This window comes from Kogia breviceps, chromosome 14 (genome assembly GCF_026419965.1).
Source record: "Kogia breviceps isolate mKogBre1 chromosome 14, mKogBre1 haplotype 1, whole genome shotgun sequence".
Taxonomy (NCBI): domain Eukaryota; kingdom Metazoa; phylum Chordata; class Mammalia; order Artiodactyla; family Physeteridae; genus Kogia; species Kogia breviceps.
In genome coordinates, this window is record NC_081323.1 from 61433537 (window position 1) to 61451311 (window position 17775).

General features: G+C 35.8%; 1 protein-coding gene across 2 annotated transcripts in view; it reads left to right on the forward strand.

The window, feature by feature from the left end:
- ATF7IP2 (activating transcription factor 7 interacting protein 2) overlaps positions 1-17775 on the forward strand; it is a 69039-nt gene that overhangs the window by 28473 nt on the left and 22791 nt on the right. For both annotated transcript variants that reach the window (XM_067012886.1, XM_067012887.1), the window contains 3 exons: positions 13583-13653; positions 14958-15019; positions 15456-15525. In XM_067012886.1, coding sequence (XP_066868987.1) covers positions 13583-13653; positions 14958-15019; positions 15456-15525 — 203 coding nt within the window. The remainder of the gene's footprint in view (positions 1-13582; positions 13654-14957; positions 15020-15455; positions 15526-17775) is intronic.

The window sequence follows — 17775 nt, forward strand, 5'->3', positions numbered from 1 at the left end:
CTCTCTTTAGCTGTATCCAAGTGGCTGTTAAACTCATGTATTTAGTTCTTAGTTTCAGTTTTTTTGATTTTCCAATCTCCTCTTTTCATTGGATCCATTTTCTCTCCATTATTATAACTCTAGAGAAAGCCAGGAGGCTTTATAATTGTTTCTTCTGATACCCCAAGTGTTGAAGGAATTAGTGCCACTACTAACTTTCTATGTCTATAGTCATGATTCGATTTAGAAGTTTAGGCATTTTCTTTTTAGAATGTGAAGAAAATGGGAAAGGCAGTAACAGCTGAGCTGAAGAAGCTCATAGAAGAGAAGACCTGTGGGCCAGAACACATATTTGATGAAGAAGGAACTTGCTTAAATAGAAAGAAAATGCTTTCATATGCAATCTTTTCCAAAGAGGAAAAGTAAGCATCAAGGTCTAAGGCACCCAAGAACAGACCACTTCACCAGTGTTGAGGGAATGAAACATTAATATTGTCTGAAAAATAAGTCTTGCATTGAATTTCATGTGAAGAAATGTTTACAGCGATACAAAGGAGAAAAAAGTAGTTACCAGGGCTTCCCTGATGGCGCAGTGGTTGAGAACCCGCCTGCCGATGCAGGGGACACGGGTTCGTGCCCCGGTCCGGGAAGATCCCACATGCCGCGGAGCTGCTGGGCCTGTGAGCCACGGCGGCTGCGCCTGCGCGTCTGGAGCCTGCGCTCCGCAACGGGAGAGACCACAACAGTGAGAAGCCCGCGTAACGCAAAAAAAAAAAAAAAAAAAAAAAGTAGTTACCAGCCATAGTATTATAAGAAATTTTCCACTGTTTTTCATGTGCTCCTTCCTACTCATTATTAACACTTATTTAATCTTACGTTTATTACATATCCCTCTTCAACAGATCAGGAAACCAAGTTTCTTGCCCCCCAAACACTGAGCTAGTATATGGCAGAGCCAGGATTTAGACCTAGACAGTTTTGTCTCCAGATCCCATGTATTGAACTATGTACTACATTATAACGTTACCTGGAGAATTTTAATTACTGATTTTAGACACAGAAGTTTTTCTCCAAGGTAGAATACAAGTAGAAAAATAGATGCATCTAGAAGACCACGAAAATCATCAATGTCCTCAGTTTTCCTCCCAGATATGGTTCATTTAAAAAAGCCATCATTGGAAGCAGTCAGTGGAACAGTTTCATGAAAGTTACATATCATTAAATGCTTGTGGAATTCCAATCTTTAGTGTGTAGATGTATAAGTGAATTTCTCAGGATAAGCATTAGCAGCTTTACATACATACATACACAGACACATAATTTTTAAAATAAAGTTAATTGACCTATAATACCTACTGAAAACTGCACCAACAGTAAATGTATAGTTTGGTGAATTTTGACAAAGTAAACACATTTTATATATCACCCAGATCAAAAAACAACACCAATGGCATCTGTTCTGCCTCATGCCAGTCACAAGTCCCACCCCTACCACACTGACTTCAGTAAACATCATCCTAACCTCTAACACCATAAGTTGTTTTTTGCTTTTCACCTTTATATAAATGGAATCATACTCTATGAACTCTGGTGTCTTGCCTCTTTTGCCCAACTTTATGTGTTGAGAGATTCATACATGCTGTTGCTTAGCAACAATAATTTGATCATTCTCATTGCTATATAATGTCCATCATATGAATATACCACAACTTATTCCATTCACCACTGTTGATGGACATCTGAGTTATTTGCAGATTGGGGAAATTATGATTAGTGCTGCTATGAACATTCTTTTATGTGTTTGTTGGTGAATGTAGATAAATTTCTGTTGGACCTTTGACTGGAAGTGGAATTGGTAGGTCATAGGGTATGTGTATTTTCAGGTTTAATAGATACTACTAAATACTTTACCAAAGAAGTTGTGCCAAGTTACACTCCCAATGAGAGTATATGAGGTTTTTGTTATTCTGTATCCTTGTTAACACTTGGTATTATCTGCCTTTTTCACTTTAGCCACACTGGCATGTTTATAGCATCACATACAAGCATGCCTTGTTTCTTTGTGCTTTGCTTTATTTTTCTTCACAGATATTGTGTTCTTTAACAAATTGAAGGTTATGGCAACCCTGTGTCAATTCTGTTGGCACCATTTTTCCAATAGCATTTGCTCACTTTGTGTCACAGTTTGGCAATTCTCACAATATTTTTTTTTCCTCACAATATTTCAGACTTTTCCATTATGATTTGTCATGGTGATCTGTGATCGGTGATCTTTGATGTCTCTATTGTACTTTTTTTTTTTTTTTTTTTTTTTTTTTTGTGGTACGCGGGCCTCTCACTGTTGTGGCCTCTCCCATTGCGGAGCACAGGCTCCGGACGCACAGGCTCAGCGGCCATGGCTCACGGGCCCAGCCGCTCTGCAGCATGTGGGATCTTCCCGAACCGGGGCACGAACCCGTGTCCCCTGCATCGGCAGGTGGATTCTCAACCACTGCGCCACCAGGGAAGCCCTATTGTACTTTTTTGGGGTTGCCACAAACCACACCCATATAAGACAGCAAACATAATAAATGTGTGCATTCTGACTGCTCCACTGATCCCATCTGTCTCCCTTTCCTCAGACTTCCCTACTCCCTGAGACATAACAATATTGAAATTAGGCCAGTTAATAACCTTACAATGGTCTCTAAATGTTTAAGTGAAAGAAGACCTACATGTCTCTCACTTTAAGTCAAAAGTTACAAATTAAGCTTAGTGAGGAGGGCATGTTGAAAGCTGAGATAGGCCAAAAGCTAGGCCTCTTGCACCAAATAGTTAGCCAAGTTGTGTATGCAAAGGAAAAGTTCTCGAAGGAAATTAAAAGTGCTACTCCAGAACACGTGAATGATAAGAAAGCGAAATAACATTATTGATATAGAGAAAGTTTAAGGTCAAACCAGCCACAGCATTCCCTTAAGCCAAAGCTTAATCCAGAACAAGGCTCTAACTCTTCAATTCTGTGAAGTCTTAGAGTGATGAGGAGGAAGCTGCAGAAGTTTGCAGAGGTGGGTTCATGAGGTTTAAGGTAAGAAGCCATCTCCATAACATAAAAGTGCAATGTAATGCAGCAAATGCTGATGTAGAAGCTGCAGCAAGCTATTCAGAAGATCTACCAAAGATAATTAATGAAAGTGGTTACATTAAACAAAAGATTTTCAGTGTAGAAGAAACAACCTTACATAGCAAGAAGATACCATCTAGGACTTTCTTAGCTACATAGAAGTCAATGCCTGGCTTCAAACTTCAAAGAACAGGCTGACTCTCTTTTTGAGGGCTAGTGCAGCTGGTGACTTAGGTTGAAGCCAGTACTCGTTGACCATTCCAAAAATCTTAGGGCTCTTAAGAATTATGCTAAATCTGCTTTGCCTGTGTTATATAAGTAGAACAACAATGCCTGGCTGACAGCATATCCAAGCTTGAATTACTGAATATTTTACTCAACTGAATGTTTGAGACCTACTGCTCAGAAAAGATTCCTCTCAAAATTTACTGCTGAAAGGGGACTTCCCTGGTGGCACAGTGGTTAAGAATCTACCTGCCAATGCAGGGGACACGGGTTTGATCCCTGGTCTGGGAAGATCCCACATGCTGCGGAGCAACTAAGCTCGTGTCCAGCAACTACTGAAGCCTGCGTGCCTAGAGCCCAGAGCCCGTGCTCTGCAACAGAAGAAGCCACCGAAATGAGAAGACCGCACACCACAACGAAGGTAGCCCCCTGCTCACCACAACTAGAGAAAGCCCATGCACAGTAACAAAGACCCAATGCAGCCAAAAATAAATAAGTTTATTTTAAAAAACCAATTTACTGCTCATTGACAATGCACCTGGCCACCCAAGAGCTCTGATGGAGATATACATTGAGATTATTGTTGTTTTCATGCCTGCTAACACAACATCCTTTCTGCAGCCCATGGGTCAAGGAGTAATTTCAACTTTCAAGCTTATTATTTTAAGTACTTTGTAAAGCTGTTGCTGCCATAGATGGTGATTTCTTCAATGGATCTGAGCAAAGTTATTTGAAAACCTCCTGGAAAGGATTCACCATTCTGGATACATTAAGAACATTCATGATTCGTGGCAAGAGGTCAAAAGATCAACATTAACAGAAGTTTGGAAGAGGTTTACTCTAACCTTCATGGTTGACTTTGAGAGGTTCAAGACTTCAGTGGAGGAAGTAACTGCAAATGTGGTAGAAATAGCAAGAGAACTAGAAATAGAAGTGGAGCCTGAAGGTGACTGAATTGCTGTAATCTCATGATAAAGTTTAACGGATGAGCAAAGAAAGTGGTTTCTTGAGATGGAATCTATTCTGATGAAGATCCTGTGAATACTGTTGAAGTGACAACAGAGGATTTAGAACATTACATAAACTTAGTTGATAAAGCAGTGGTTGGGTTTAAGAAGATTGACTCAAACTTTGAAAGAAGTTTTACTGTGGGTAAAATGCTATCAAACAGCATTGCATGCTGCAGAAAACCAATCACTTGTGAAAGGATGAGTTAATTCATGCAGCAAATTTCATTCCTATTTTAAGAAATTGCCAGAGCCACCCCAGCCTTCAGCAACCACCACCCTGATCAGTCAGCAGCCGTCAGCATCAACAAAAGACCATCCATCAACAAAAAGATTACAACTTACTGAAGGCTCAGATGATGGTTAACATTTTTTAGCAATGAAATATTTTAAAATTAAGGTATGTATTTTTTTAGACATAATGCTATTGCACACTTAATAGACTATAGTATACAGCACAGTATCGTATAGTAAACATAACTTTTATATGCACTGGGAAATCAAAAAATTCAAGTGATTCACTTTATTGAGATATTTGCTTAATGTTGTTGTGGTCTGGAATCAAATCTGCAATATCTCTGAGGTATGCCTGTATTCGTTTTAATTTGTTTCCTTCTAATAATGAAATTAAGCACTTTTTAATATTTGTTAGTCATTTGGGTATCTTCTTTCATAAAGTTTCTCTGAGACTTTTGCATGTTTTTCTTTTGAATTGCCTGTCTTAAGTTTTTAAATCAGATATATTGACAAGTATCTTTTCCCATTCCAAGTCTTTCCACTTTCATAATAGTGCCTTTATATGTATTGACTCTTCTTAATTTCAGTGTAGCCTTTTTTTCATAGATTATGCTTTTCTGATGAATGTTCTTGGTTTTGACTATTTTCTCCATCTTTCCTCAGTATTCTTAAAACTATTCATCGTAGTTGTTTTTTTTTAATGTCCTTGTTTTGTAACTCCAGTACCTCAATCATCTGTACATATGTTTTTATTGTTTTTCTCTGTTTCTAGTCATTTGATTCTGTCTGTTAGTGTGCTTGATAGTTTCTGAAGAATTGGTGAGGCTCTATAATACCTTTCTATAGACGAGATTTATTCTGTTCTCTGGCTGGTAGAGTAGGGCCTGGTCACCTGATCTGCTCAGGTAATGGTATAAATTCAGGCCTGTTGTTATTTTGGTAATTCTCCTTCTATATCTACTTCACTCTGGCTTTTAAGATGTAGCCCTTAATGGATTCCAGCTGAAAGCTTGGAGTGTTCACCAGGGCCTCTCCGCCTTGATGGCTTCTAAAGCTTTACCTTACCTTCTCAGCCCAAAATTCCAATGAGATTGCCAAAAATTTCACTCTGATTTTTAAAGTCTTTCTGCTTAATGTCTTAGACTCCTTAATAACATTATATTTGACATACTATAGCAGTAAATAAAGATATTAAAAACATTAGAAATATAGAAATATTAAATGAAGAATTTTGAGATTGATAAGAGATTTTGACTATAGTGTAATGAAAAGAATTGCTTATAGTTGTAGTTAAGCAACAAAATAAATACAGCTATTAGTCTTTCATCCACTACATGACTATTATTGAATACTAGTAGAAAAAAGTATATACAAAATAAACTTTATAAGTTGTATTAAAGGCCAAAAATTAGTAGAAGAGTAAAATATTATTGATAAAATTTAGATCTGAATTTTTTTTTGTTAATTGAACTTAGAAATAATAGCTTTTGTCAGAATCTTTTATTGATAAATTTGATATGGAAAAAATTATTGAATTAAATCTGTTTAAAAGTGCACATGAAAAACAGTTGATTTCACAAAATGGAAATCTGTGTGGGAAATGTATCCTTCTGCTCATGAAGTATTAACTGCACAGGAATTGTTCTTTTGCTGTAAACAACCAGAAAACTAGATTAAAGAAAAGAAATTGTGTTTAGACATTGTTCAACAGAGAGCACACAATTATGATCCCTATGAGAAAAGAAACAAAAGAAATGCACCCTACCATTGTGCCAGTTCTGCCTGGAGGCATTTCCCAAGTTGAAAAGCAGGGGTGGGAGGAGCCCAAACAGCCTGGTGGTCTTGGTGCATTTAGATCAGATATTGGAGAATATGAATTATCTAGAATTTGTGAGGCAGAGCAATGAAGAAAGGTAATTGCATAAAGGTAGAGCTCTGGAGATTTGCAAAGGGAACCCCTTGAATTATTGGCTGAATACAGATCTATATGTGTAAACCATGAAACTACAAGAGGCTGAGGCAAGAACCACTGAAAAGAAGGCCATACATTTTTTTGGAGGTTGCACAGGGCTGGGAACATTTTGCTTTCTCACTGGCTATAATGAAGAGACTTAGCATGCACCAACAGGTAGAGTCCTTGGATGGGTATAGCTGTAGTGAGGCTAAATTAATTCTGGACTAAAAGACTCCAGTGGACCTACCCCAGAAAGCTAAAAGGACTCAAAGGAGTTGAAACTAATCATGGGTAATTTAACTGTATGCCAGAACAAAGTCCAACAGTATGAATTTTACAATGTCTGACATCTAATAAAAAATTACCAAGCATACAAAATATGAAAAGTAACCCAAAACAAGGAGAAAACCAAAATGATAGAAACAGACCTAGAATTAATATGGTTGTTGGACTTAGCAGACAACATAAAATAGCAACTATCAGTATATTCTTCATATCCAACAACATAGAGGAGAATGTCAACATGATAGAAATGGAAGATATAAAAATCCCAAATTGTACTTCTAGAGATGAGAAAGACAATAAAGTGAAAAGTACATTGGATAGGATTAATAACAGAATAATTACTGCCTTTTTAAAAATCAGTGAAATAGCAGAAACTGTTCAAACAAAAGCATGGGGAGAAAAAAAACTAACAAAAAAATGAACAGAGCATCAGAAACTTGTAGAACAGTATCAAGCAGTCTAATATATGTATATATCATTGAAGTCATCACTAGGCAGGGGGGCAGGAAAACATGATATCTAAAATTTGTCCAATTCTAAACCCATAAATGGAAGAAAGAAGGGTTAACAAAGCTAAGCAGAAGAAGCATAAAGGAAAAGCACATCATAACCAGATTGCTAAAAATCAATGGTGACAAGAAAATCTTAAAAGCAGCTAGAGAGAAAAGACACATTACATAGAAAGGAGCAAAAAATAAGATGAGAATTCTCACTGTAAACTATTCAAACTTCAGAGATGTCAGAAAGGAGACATCTCTAAAGTACTGAAATGGAGAGACATCTCTAAATCATTAGAAGAGGAACTGTCTACAGTTTCTACAGTTCTACACTCAGTGAAAATATCTTTCAGACGTGTACAAGAAAACGGACTTTTTCATACTCAAAAAAAGTGAAAGAATACATCAGCAGCAAACTTGCACTACAGGGAATGCTAAAGGAGTTTCTTCAGGTAGAAGGAAAATAATATCAGATGGAAATTTGGATCTATACAAAGGTAAAGTTATGAAGGGAGCTGGAAATTATAAATATATGGATAAATATAAAATATTTTATTGTTTCTATATAGGGTATATATGTGTGTATATATCACACTATTCCTTTGTACTATGTGGTGTGTATATATATGTTATATATATAATACTGGTCTGTAGTATTTCTGTGTACAGGCAACAAACAGTTGGAATTTTAAATTAATACCATTTATAGTAATATCAAAGAGTATGATATTCATAGGGGTAAATTACCAAAATACATATAAGACGTAACTTCAAAACTACAAAGTAGACTTAAGATTTCTGGTCAAGCCTGTAAGGTGTCATCACTCCATACTAACACGTAAAAGCTGAACAGACTGAAAAAAACTTCTCTTCTTTGATCCACCAGAGAAGTAAGGTCATAGAGCAAACTACTGTCACCAAAATTGGAGAGAGAAACAGGTGGAAACAGAATCAAAACGTCCTGGAAGTGGAGCAAAAACCTCTGTGGCAACCACTGCTGGGGTAGGGAAACCTAAATTGTAATTGCTGGAGGCTCAGAGTAAGTAAATCTCAGAGATAAAAACACCAAGGGGGGGGTGGGTCCAGGTAAGGGGTGGCCACAATTTTGTGAGTTTTACCTCTAGAGCTCTACTGATCTTCACAGTGAATATTGAAGAAAAATCCTCTCATGCTTCCAGCAGGGGGCAAGGTAAAAAAGAAGCTTTTGAAATACACCAGAGCACTCTGTTCTTAACAAGGCCTGCCCTCAGGAGAAAGTATTACCAGAGATAAACCTACCTGGGGGAAAGGAAATATCTAATACCTACTCCCTCCAGCCTTCCACATGGAGGAAGAGAAATATCCAACTCTAGCCCCCTCTAGCCATCCAGTCCCACCTAAGAGGGGTATGGGGACTGAGATGCATTAGTGAATTTCATACTCTAGGGGCACAGGCTCATTAAAAGACTGAGTCCTACTCATAGGACTAGTAGAATGTTTCCCCTTCCCCCACATTTTACCACTACATTACTAAAGGCATGTTTACCACAGTTCCTTTTACCCAGTACATCATGTCTACCTTTCAACAAAAATTTACATATTAAAACATATTATTAAAAAAATATTAAAAACCAGAAAACACAGTCTGAAGAGACTGAGCAAGCATCAGAACCAGAGTCAGATATGGCAGGAATGTTCAAATTACTAGACCAGGAATTTTTTAAAAGTATGATTAATATGCTTTAATGGAAAAAGTAGACAAAATGCAAGAACTCTTAGGTAATATAAGAAGAGAGATGGAAATTCTAAGAAAAAGAAATGCTTGAGATCAAAACTACTAACAGAATGAGGAAAGCCTTTGATGGGCTCATGAGTAGAATAGACATGGCTGAGGAAAGAATCACCAACCTTAAGAATATGACAATAGAAACTTCCAAAATGGAAAAGCAAAGAGAAAATAAAAGACAAAACAAAAACAACCCAGAATATCCAAAAACTTAGGACAACTACAAAGGGAGTTACAGATGCATAATGGGAATTCCAGAAAGGAAAAAGAAAGGAACAAAATCAATATTTGAAGTAACAGTGACTAAGAATTTCTCCCAAATTAATGTTAGACACCAAGCCACAGATCCAGGAAGCTCAGAGAACACCAAGCAGGATAAATACCCAAAAGAGTACACCTAGACATACCATATTTAAACTTCAGAAAATCAAAGCTAAAAGAAGCCAAGGAAAAACACCATACCTGTAGAGGAGCAAAGGTAAGACTTACATTCAACTTCTCCTTAGAAACTATGCAAACAAGAAGAAAGTAGAGTATATTTAAAGTGTTGAGAGAACAAAACTTACCAACCTAAAATTCTTTACGGTGTGAAATTATCTTTCAAAGGTGAAGGAAAAATAAAGACTTTCTCAGGCAAACAAAAATTTAGGGTATTAGTTGCCAGTAGATCTGCCTTGCAGGAAATGTTAAAAATTCTTCACAGAGAAGGAAAATAGTATGTCAGAAAATCAGATCTACATAAAGAAAAGGAAGATCATCAGAGAAGGAATGAGTGAAGATAAAATAGAATGTTTTATCTTTCTTATTATTAATTGATTTAACTGACAAGTTTGTTCAAATTAATAGCAACAATGTATTTGATTATGCTTGTGTGTGTGTGTGTGTGTGTGTGTGTGTGTATGCTGCATTCATGCACTTATATATAAGTGAAATGAATGGCAGCAATGATTGAAAAGAAACAGGAAAGAGGAATTAGGAATATTTTGTTATTAAAAGGTACTTGTACTACTTGTGAAGCAGTATAGTATTATTTGACAATTGATTTGGATTAGTTGTCAATGTATATTGCAAACTCTGGGGCAACCACTAAATACAGAAGTATAGTTTGCTAAGAAGGAGAGAAAATGGAATCATTTAAAATGTAGTTTTATTCATAATTGCCAAAACTTAGAAGCAACCAGGATGTCCTTCAGTAAGTGAATGGGTAAACAAATGTGGTATAGGGTTGGCCAAAGTTTCCATCGGTTTTTAAGTAAAAATAAAATAAACATTTTTCATATTCACCAAGAACTTTGTTGAACAACATATTCACCGTTTCGTTCCACTACCTTCTGACATTTTTCAGGCAACTTCATAATTCCATCTTCCCAAAACTTGTTACCTTTTTAAGCAAAGAACTGTTCCAGGTGCCTTTTACAGTCTTCCAGGGAATTGAAATTTTTTCCATTAAGAGAATTTTGTAAAGACTGAAATAAATGGAAATCCAAAGGTGCAATGTCTGGTGAATACAGCAGATGAATTAGAACTTCCCAGCCAAGCTGTAACAGTTTTTGCCTGGTCATCAAAGAAACATGTGGACTTGCATTACCCTGATGGAAGATTATGCATTTTCTGTTGACTAATTCCGGATGCTCGTCATCGAGTGCTGCTTTCATTTGGTCTAATTGGGAGCAATACTTGTGGGAATTAATCGTTTGGTTTTCCGTAAGGAGCTCACAATAGAGGACTCCCTTCCAATCCTACCATATACACAACATCACATTCTTTGGTTGAAGACCGGCCTTTGGTGTGGTTGGTTGTGGTTCATTTCACTTGCCCCACGATCTCTTCCATTCGCATTGTTGTACAGTATCCACTTTTCATCACCCGTCACAATTTGTTTTTAAAGTGGAATGTTTTCATTATGTTGCAGTAGAGAATCGCATGTGGAAATGCAGTCAATAAGGTTTTTTTTGCTTATGTGGAACCCAAACATCAAAGTGATTAACATAACCAAGCTGGTGCAAATGATTTTCAACGCTTGATATATTTTGAGTGTGTAGGCTATCTCTTGCCTGGCATAACGTTAATTGTTCTCAATTAATGTCTTGATTTAATCTCTATCAACTTCAACTGGTCTACCCGACCGTGGAGCATCGTGCAGCAAGAAAATCTCCAGCACGAAACTTTGCAAACCACTTTTGACGTGTTCGATCAGTCATAGCACCTTCTCCATACACTGCACAAATCTTTTTTTGCATTTCAGTTGCAAATAATAAAGCATAATGTGCCAAAAATGTTGCCTTTTTCTTCCATCCTCAATATCAAAATGGCTTCACATAAATTTACCAGTTTTGATAAGTTTTTTTAAATGCATGCTGATATGGCAGCTGACACAATACAATCTAACAAAATTGTTTTGAATGAAGTTAAAGACAACTAAGCACTACTAGATCCATCTTACGGAAAAAACCGAACAAACGTTTTGGCCAACCCAGTACATTCAGGCAATGGAATACTGTTTAGTGCTAAAAAAAGAAATGAGCTATCAACCTATGAAAAGACATGGAGGAAACTTAAATACATATTATTAAGGGAAAGAAGCCAATCTGAGAAGACTGTATACTGTATGATTTCAACTATATGACATTATAGAAAAGGCAAAACTGTGGAAATAGTAAAAAGATCAAATGTTGCCAGAGGTTGGTGGGGAGGGATGACTAGGCAGAGCACTGGGGATTTTTAGGGCAGTGAAACTATTTTATATTATACTGTAATGGTGGATACGTGTCATTATATATTTGTCAAAATCCACAGAATGTCCTAACACTAAGAGTGAATGTTATTGTAAACTGTGAACTTTGGGGGTAATGATGTTGTTAACGTAGTTTCATCAGTTGTAACAAGAGTACCCACTGGTAAAGGATTTTGTGGGAGGTTGTGTGGGGGAGGGGGAGGGGGTATATGGGAAAACGCTGTAGTCAATTTTGCTGTAAACCTAAAGCTGCTGTAAAAAAAAAAAACTCAGTTATTTAATAATTTTTAAAAGTACAAAATATTGCTGAGAAAAATTAATGGAAATATAAATATATGGTGAGGTATGCCATGTCTACAAATCAGAAAATTCATTGATAATGTCACTTCACCCAAATTGTTTTGTATATTTAATGCACCCTTAAACAAAATCATGGCATCCTTTTCTGTAGAAAGTAACAAACTGATCATAAACTTGTATGAAATGCAAAAGACCTAGAAGGTGAAAACAGTGTTATAAAAGAACAACGTTGGAAGACATACACTACCTGAGTTCAAGACTTACTATAAAGCTATAGTAATTAAGAGAATGGTGTTGCCATAAAGATAGAAATATAAATCAATGGACAAATTAGAGAGTATATATAGAGTCCATTGGTTTTCAGCAAAGATGCCAAGGTAATTTAGTGGGGAAGAGAGAGTTGTTTCAACAACTTGCTGGAATAACCAGAGGGGTAAAGTGAATCTCATCACCTCTTACACCATACACAAAAATAACTTGAAATGGATCATAGACCAAATACAAAGGCTAAAAATTAAAAACATCTGTAAGAAAATGGTACAACCCTGTGTATAGAAAATTCATGTAGCAAATTAAATGGGCTTACTGAAATTTGTGTCAAGGTTTTTGTAACAAAAATTCTGATTTTATATGTCAAATTCAAAAAAGTGGAGTCGGGGTCAAATGGGAGCAAAAGACAGTCTGATGACTCAGAATATTCTGTAACCATTTATCATCATTGCCTCAGTTTAGTAAATGCATAGTAAATATAGCTACTATAGTGATATAATGTAGAGTAGTGGCAGAATTAATTTTTTAATATCTTTTTTATAGTTCTACATCAGTAACAAAGTTTTAATCAGTTTCTTTTATACATTGTTTCATTTTCAAGAAGGCAAGTATATGTGCTAGAGTGACTTTTATATATTTTGTACATTTATGTATGTTGAATACTTATAGTTCATACATTTGGATTTATTGTAAATGGATTTCTATTAAGGTTTTTTAAAAATAAATTTATTTATTTTTGGCTGCATTGGGTCTTTTGTTGCTGTGCGCAGGCTTTCTCTAGTTGCGGCGAGTGGGGGCTACTCTTCGTTGCGGTGCACGGGCTTCTCATTGCAGTGGCTTCTCTTATTGTGGAGCATGGGCTCTAGGTGCACAGGCTTCAGTAGTTGTGGCACATGGGCTTAGTTGCTCCATGGCGTGTGGAATCTTCCCGGACCAGGGCTCGAACCTGTGTCCCTTGCATTGGCAGGTGGATTCTTAACCACTGCGCCACCAGGGAAGCCCTCTACTAAGTTTTAAGGGTCTACGTTTATTGTATATCATGAACTTTCAGTCATATAAATAATTGGCTATACACAGGGTTTCTTGGGTACTTGGTTTTATCATTTTCATTCCACATCCTCCCCATTGTTAGATTAAAACATATCAGTTATGAAATGTTAAATTAGAAGAATTAAAACCATTGATTGTACGTCTCAGCATAATCACGTTTATTTATTTATTTATTTCAGTAATGATGATATCATGTTGATTTCTGTGGAAAGTCCTAATTTGACAACTCCAATTACATCAGATCCAACAGGTATCTTAAAATATGACCTATCAAATCAGAAAGCCTCAAATCAGTATTTGTTTGAAATAGAGAATTGAATATTATCTTTTAATAAAATAAAAGTTTTAATTCTCTCAAAAATGTTTAATTTATATCTGTGATTAATATTACCTGAATAAATCAGTGGTTGCTTAATAAAATTGAGGCTTCTTATTAACCTTGTATTTATCAATTTATGGCCTTTTGTTTCTTTACTGTGTTTAATGGCTTTGTAAATTATAAAACTACTTACCTTTCATATCTGTTATTTGTACTTGTTTACTCTGGTCTTGTTGCTGATAGTGATGGTTTATTTTTTGTTTGTCTTTTGTTTTATCAAGTTACAGTCTACTAGTTTGGCTAATCTTTAGTATCTTTGATTTTTTTTAACTTTAAAAAATAATACTTCTGTTACTCTTTAGAGTTTCTCATTACACTTAATGTAAAAATCTTTAACCTTAGATTTCCAATAAATTTCCTTTCCCTTAAAATAGCTATCTTTTTTGGCTCATAATTTCTCCTTCAAAATTCCCCATTTCCTTTTCATTTTTACTATATATTAGAGAGTTAAATTTGCTTCTTAATTTCAGAAAGCTTTGTCTGCACTTATGTAGCTACTTAATTGCCACCATGATTTGGGCTGTTAAATTGTAAATCAGATAGTTAAGGGATATTAAGCATTTATCTGAGGCTTTTACTGGTTCTGTGAAGAATCCTCTTCAGCCATCTCAGGTGGTCTAGTCTAAAGATACTATGAATAAAAAATGTGTAAATTTCCAAGTTTTTTCCTCAAATGCTGTAGTAGTTTACAGATAGATACTCAAAAAGAGTTACTAATATAGCTGTAAAGTTACAGAAGGAAAAAATCTTTTTTGTTTATTTGTTTTTTGTTTTTGTTTTTTTTTTTGGTACACGGGCCTCTCACTGCCGTGGCCTCTCCCACTGTGGAACACAGGCTCCGGCCATGGCTCACGGGCCCAGCCGCTCTGCGGCATGTGGGATCCTCCCGGACCGGGGCATGAACCCGCGTCCCCTGCATCGGCAGGCGGACTCTCAACCACTGCGCCACCAGGGAAGCCCGGAAAAAATCTTTTGAACCAAAATTAGAGTTTGCTTTTCTTGGACTGGTTCATTGGTCTTTGGAATAAGTAAAGTCGATTGAGTTACATTTTTTATGATTATATAATGGTTAATTAGCATCCCCATTATTATTGTTTCAGCATTCACATAAAGTCCATAAATATTTAATAGTTAATAAACTTGTCAAATGTTCATTTTTAATAATTTTCTTTCAGATACTGGAAAAATTACATCAGGAAATTCTAACAATTCACCTGATGCTGAAACTGAAGCTATGGTAGGTACTAAATATTGTCTCTGAATATTGTTTATTTGAATATGTTAGTTCTAGGAACTTTAATGTTGCTACATGTTGGATGACTCATCTTTGTCATTCATTCTTTGGGAGATTCATTCTCTGAGAAATTAATGTCTCCTAGTTAGCGTGACCAGGTTCCAGTCCAGCTTAAACATTAAAAAGCAAACAGCTAATGATAAACATATCACAACCATATTTATTACCAAATTAACTCATTTAGACTCTGCTTAGTTATATTCACAGAAACCATATAGTATTTCACGAGCTTCTCTTTCATAGTAGAGTTAAATTAAGCTGTAAGACTTATAGAATGTTCAATCGCTAGCTTCTAAATGGTAATTTAAAATGATATGTGTTTTATTTTTAAAAAACATTTTCTGTTGAGGCAAAATCTTATTTTTTAACAACTTTTCAGGCTAAAGAGAAGAAGAAACTTGATTCTGTGATTGATCTAACGAAAGAAGGCCTGTCAAAGTGCAACACAGGTAAAGGATTTGTCTTTTTCAAGAAAGAGGGAAGGGTAACAACTCAAAATACATTTGACCCACTTACGAAGTTTTTTTGTGTGTGTTAGTTTGTGTATTTAGTAGCTCTATGCAGTTTTATCATGTGTGTAGATTTATGTAACTGCCACCACACTCAAATTATACAACTGTTCTATCACTACAAGGTTCCCTCATGCTACCCCTTTATAGGATATTTTTTAGAGTTTGCTCCCAGTCCCTAACCCTGGCAACCACTAATCTGTTCCTCACTATTATATGTTGTTTTATGGATGTTATATAAATGTGATATAATATGTATCCTTCTGATATTGGCTTCTTTCCCTTAGCTTAATTTCCCCCAAGGGTCATCCAAGTTGTTTAGTAACTATTCCTTTTTATTGCTGAGTGGCATTCCATGGTGTGGATGTGTAATAGTTTATCCATTCACTCACTGAAAGACATCTGGGTTGCTTGGGACTATTAGAAATCTCTTTTCTACCTGTGAGACACACCTTTTTTCCTTAACCATAGCAATACTGGCTGTGAGAGGATGCTAGGGCATAACATGAAAATGCAGAGGGAGAGTGACAGCAGTGCCCTCTTTCTCAGATTTAAACAAAAAGAAGTAAAATAGAGTCTTCTGGGGCTGGTAATCAATCATAAGGTTTCATCTCTTAATTGCACTTGAATGTTTATGATACTCTTTTGATGAAATATTTGATTCCACATATTAGCATTAGTAAATTAATATTTAAAAATGGAGATTACTACAGGAACTATATAGTCTGGTTCATTCTCCGATCTCAACTGTGGATCCAAACAAAGGTTGGAACGAACCATTGGAATCTTTAGGCATCCCATGACAAAATCAAAAAAACCTTCAGTTTCCAATTTCACGAAGATTAGAATGAATTTTAAAATGAAATTGGAGTCCATAATGAAGCATCATTAATGATTAACAATTTTAACATTAATTTTAATGATTAAGATTACTAAATATTTTTTAAACTACACGATACAGGATTCGAGTTGCAGTAAAATAAAAACACAGATTCATTCAGTGCTTGATAAAATAAGTTATACCTGTAATGGCGTTGAGGGGGGCTTCACTTTGAAATCGAGCAGTTGGAAAGATAGATCATGCCAATTCATGATGCTAACTCATGATAATGTGAATGTGAATCTGTCTTGTAAAATGTTCAGTTCTGAATAAGGGCATAGTTAGTCAGATGAAACTTGGACTGTGTCTCATATTCCCAGGCTTGATGAATGGTATCACCAACTCATCCAGTTTCTCAAGCCAGAAGTAAGAGTCACTTTTGACTCATAGATATGCCTCATTCCACTATGTAGTCAGCTTTCAAGCTCATCAGTTGTCTCCCAAAAAGCTAACAGATGTAGTCCATATATTTCATTATTTCAGAATTTCATCATCTTTAGTCTATTGTCATAACTTAATAACTAATATTTCTGCCCTTACTTACTGCTTTTAATGAATCTTCTAGGTTGCCACTAAAATATTATTTCCTGTATACAAATCTGGTTATGTTTTTGTCTTTAGGATAAAGTCCAAATTCTTCAACAAGATATACAAAATTCTTAATGACTTAGACCCTGAAAATGTTTCTAGGTTTATCTTCTACAGATTCCTTACCTCTTCCTTGATGGCTTCTCAGTAGGTAGTGCTTCTTCTCTCCTTGCCATCACCACATATCCTGTTCTCTTTGCCAGGAATGCTCTCCCCTCTGTACCTCCCCAGGCATGTCTGATGACCCCACTTCTCATCCTTCAATATTCAGTTTAGACACTTGTGACAAACTGTTCTGGCAGAAATTGTCATCTTTGCTCTCCTTACCCTTGGTATTTTGTGCATGCCTATATCATACCTTTATTTCATTGTTTCTGTACATATCTGTTTTCCTAAAAGGACTTGAAATTCGTTTCAGCAGCATTAATGTTTTTATTAATCTGTATGTTTTCATCTTTTTAGCACAGTGCTTGGCACACAACATACGTTCCAAAAAAAAGGTTGAATTAATACAGATTTTCCACTAAATAGTTTTAAAAGAAATGTAAGTTTATATACTGTGAATGGGGGTGTGAATTAATCTTTCTGGAAGACATTCTGTCAATATCAAAACTTTACAAATATGCAAGCCTTGTGCCTCAATTCTTTGAATAGTTACCTGAAGAAAATAAAATATAGGAGAAATATGAAAATGTTCATTGCAGTGCTACTCATGAAATATA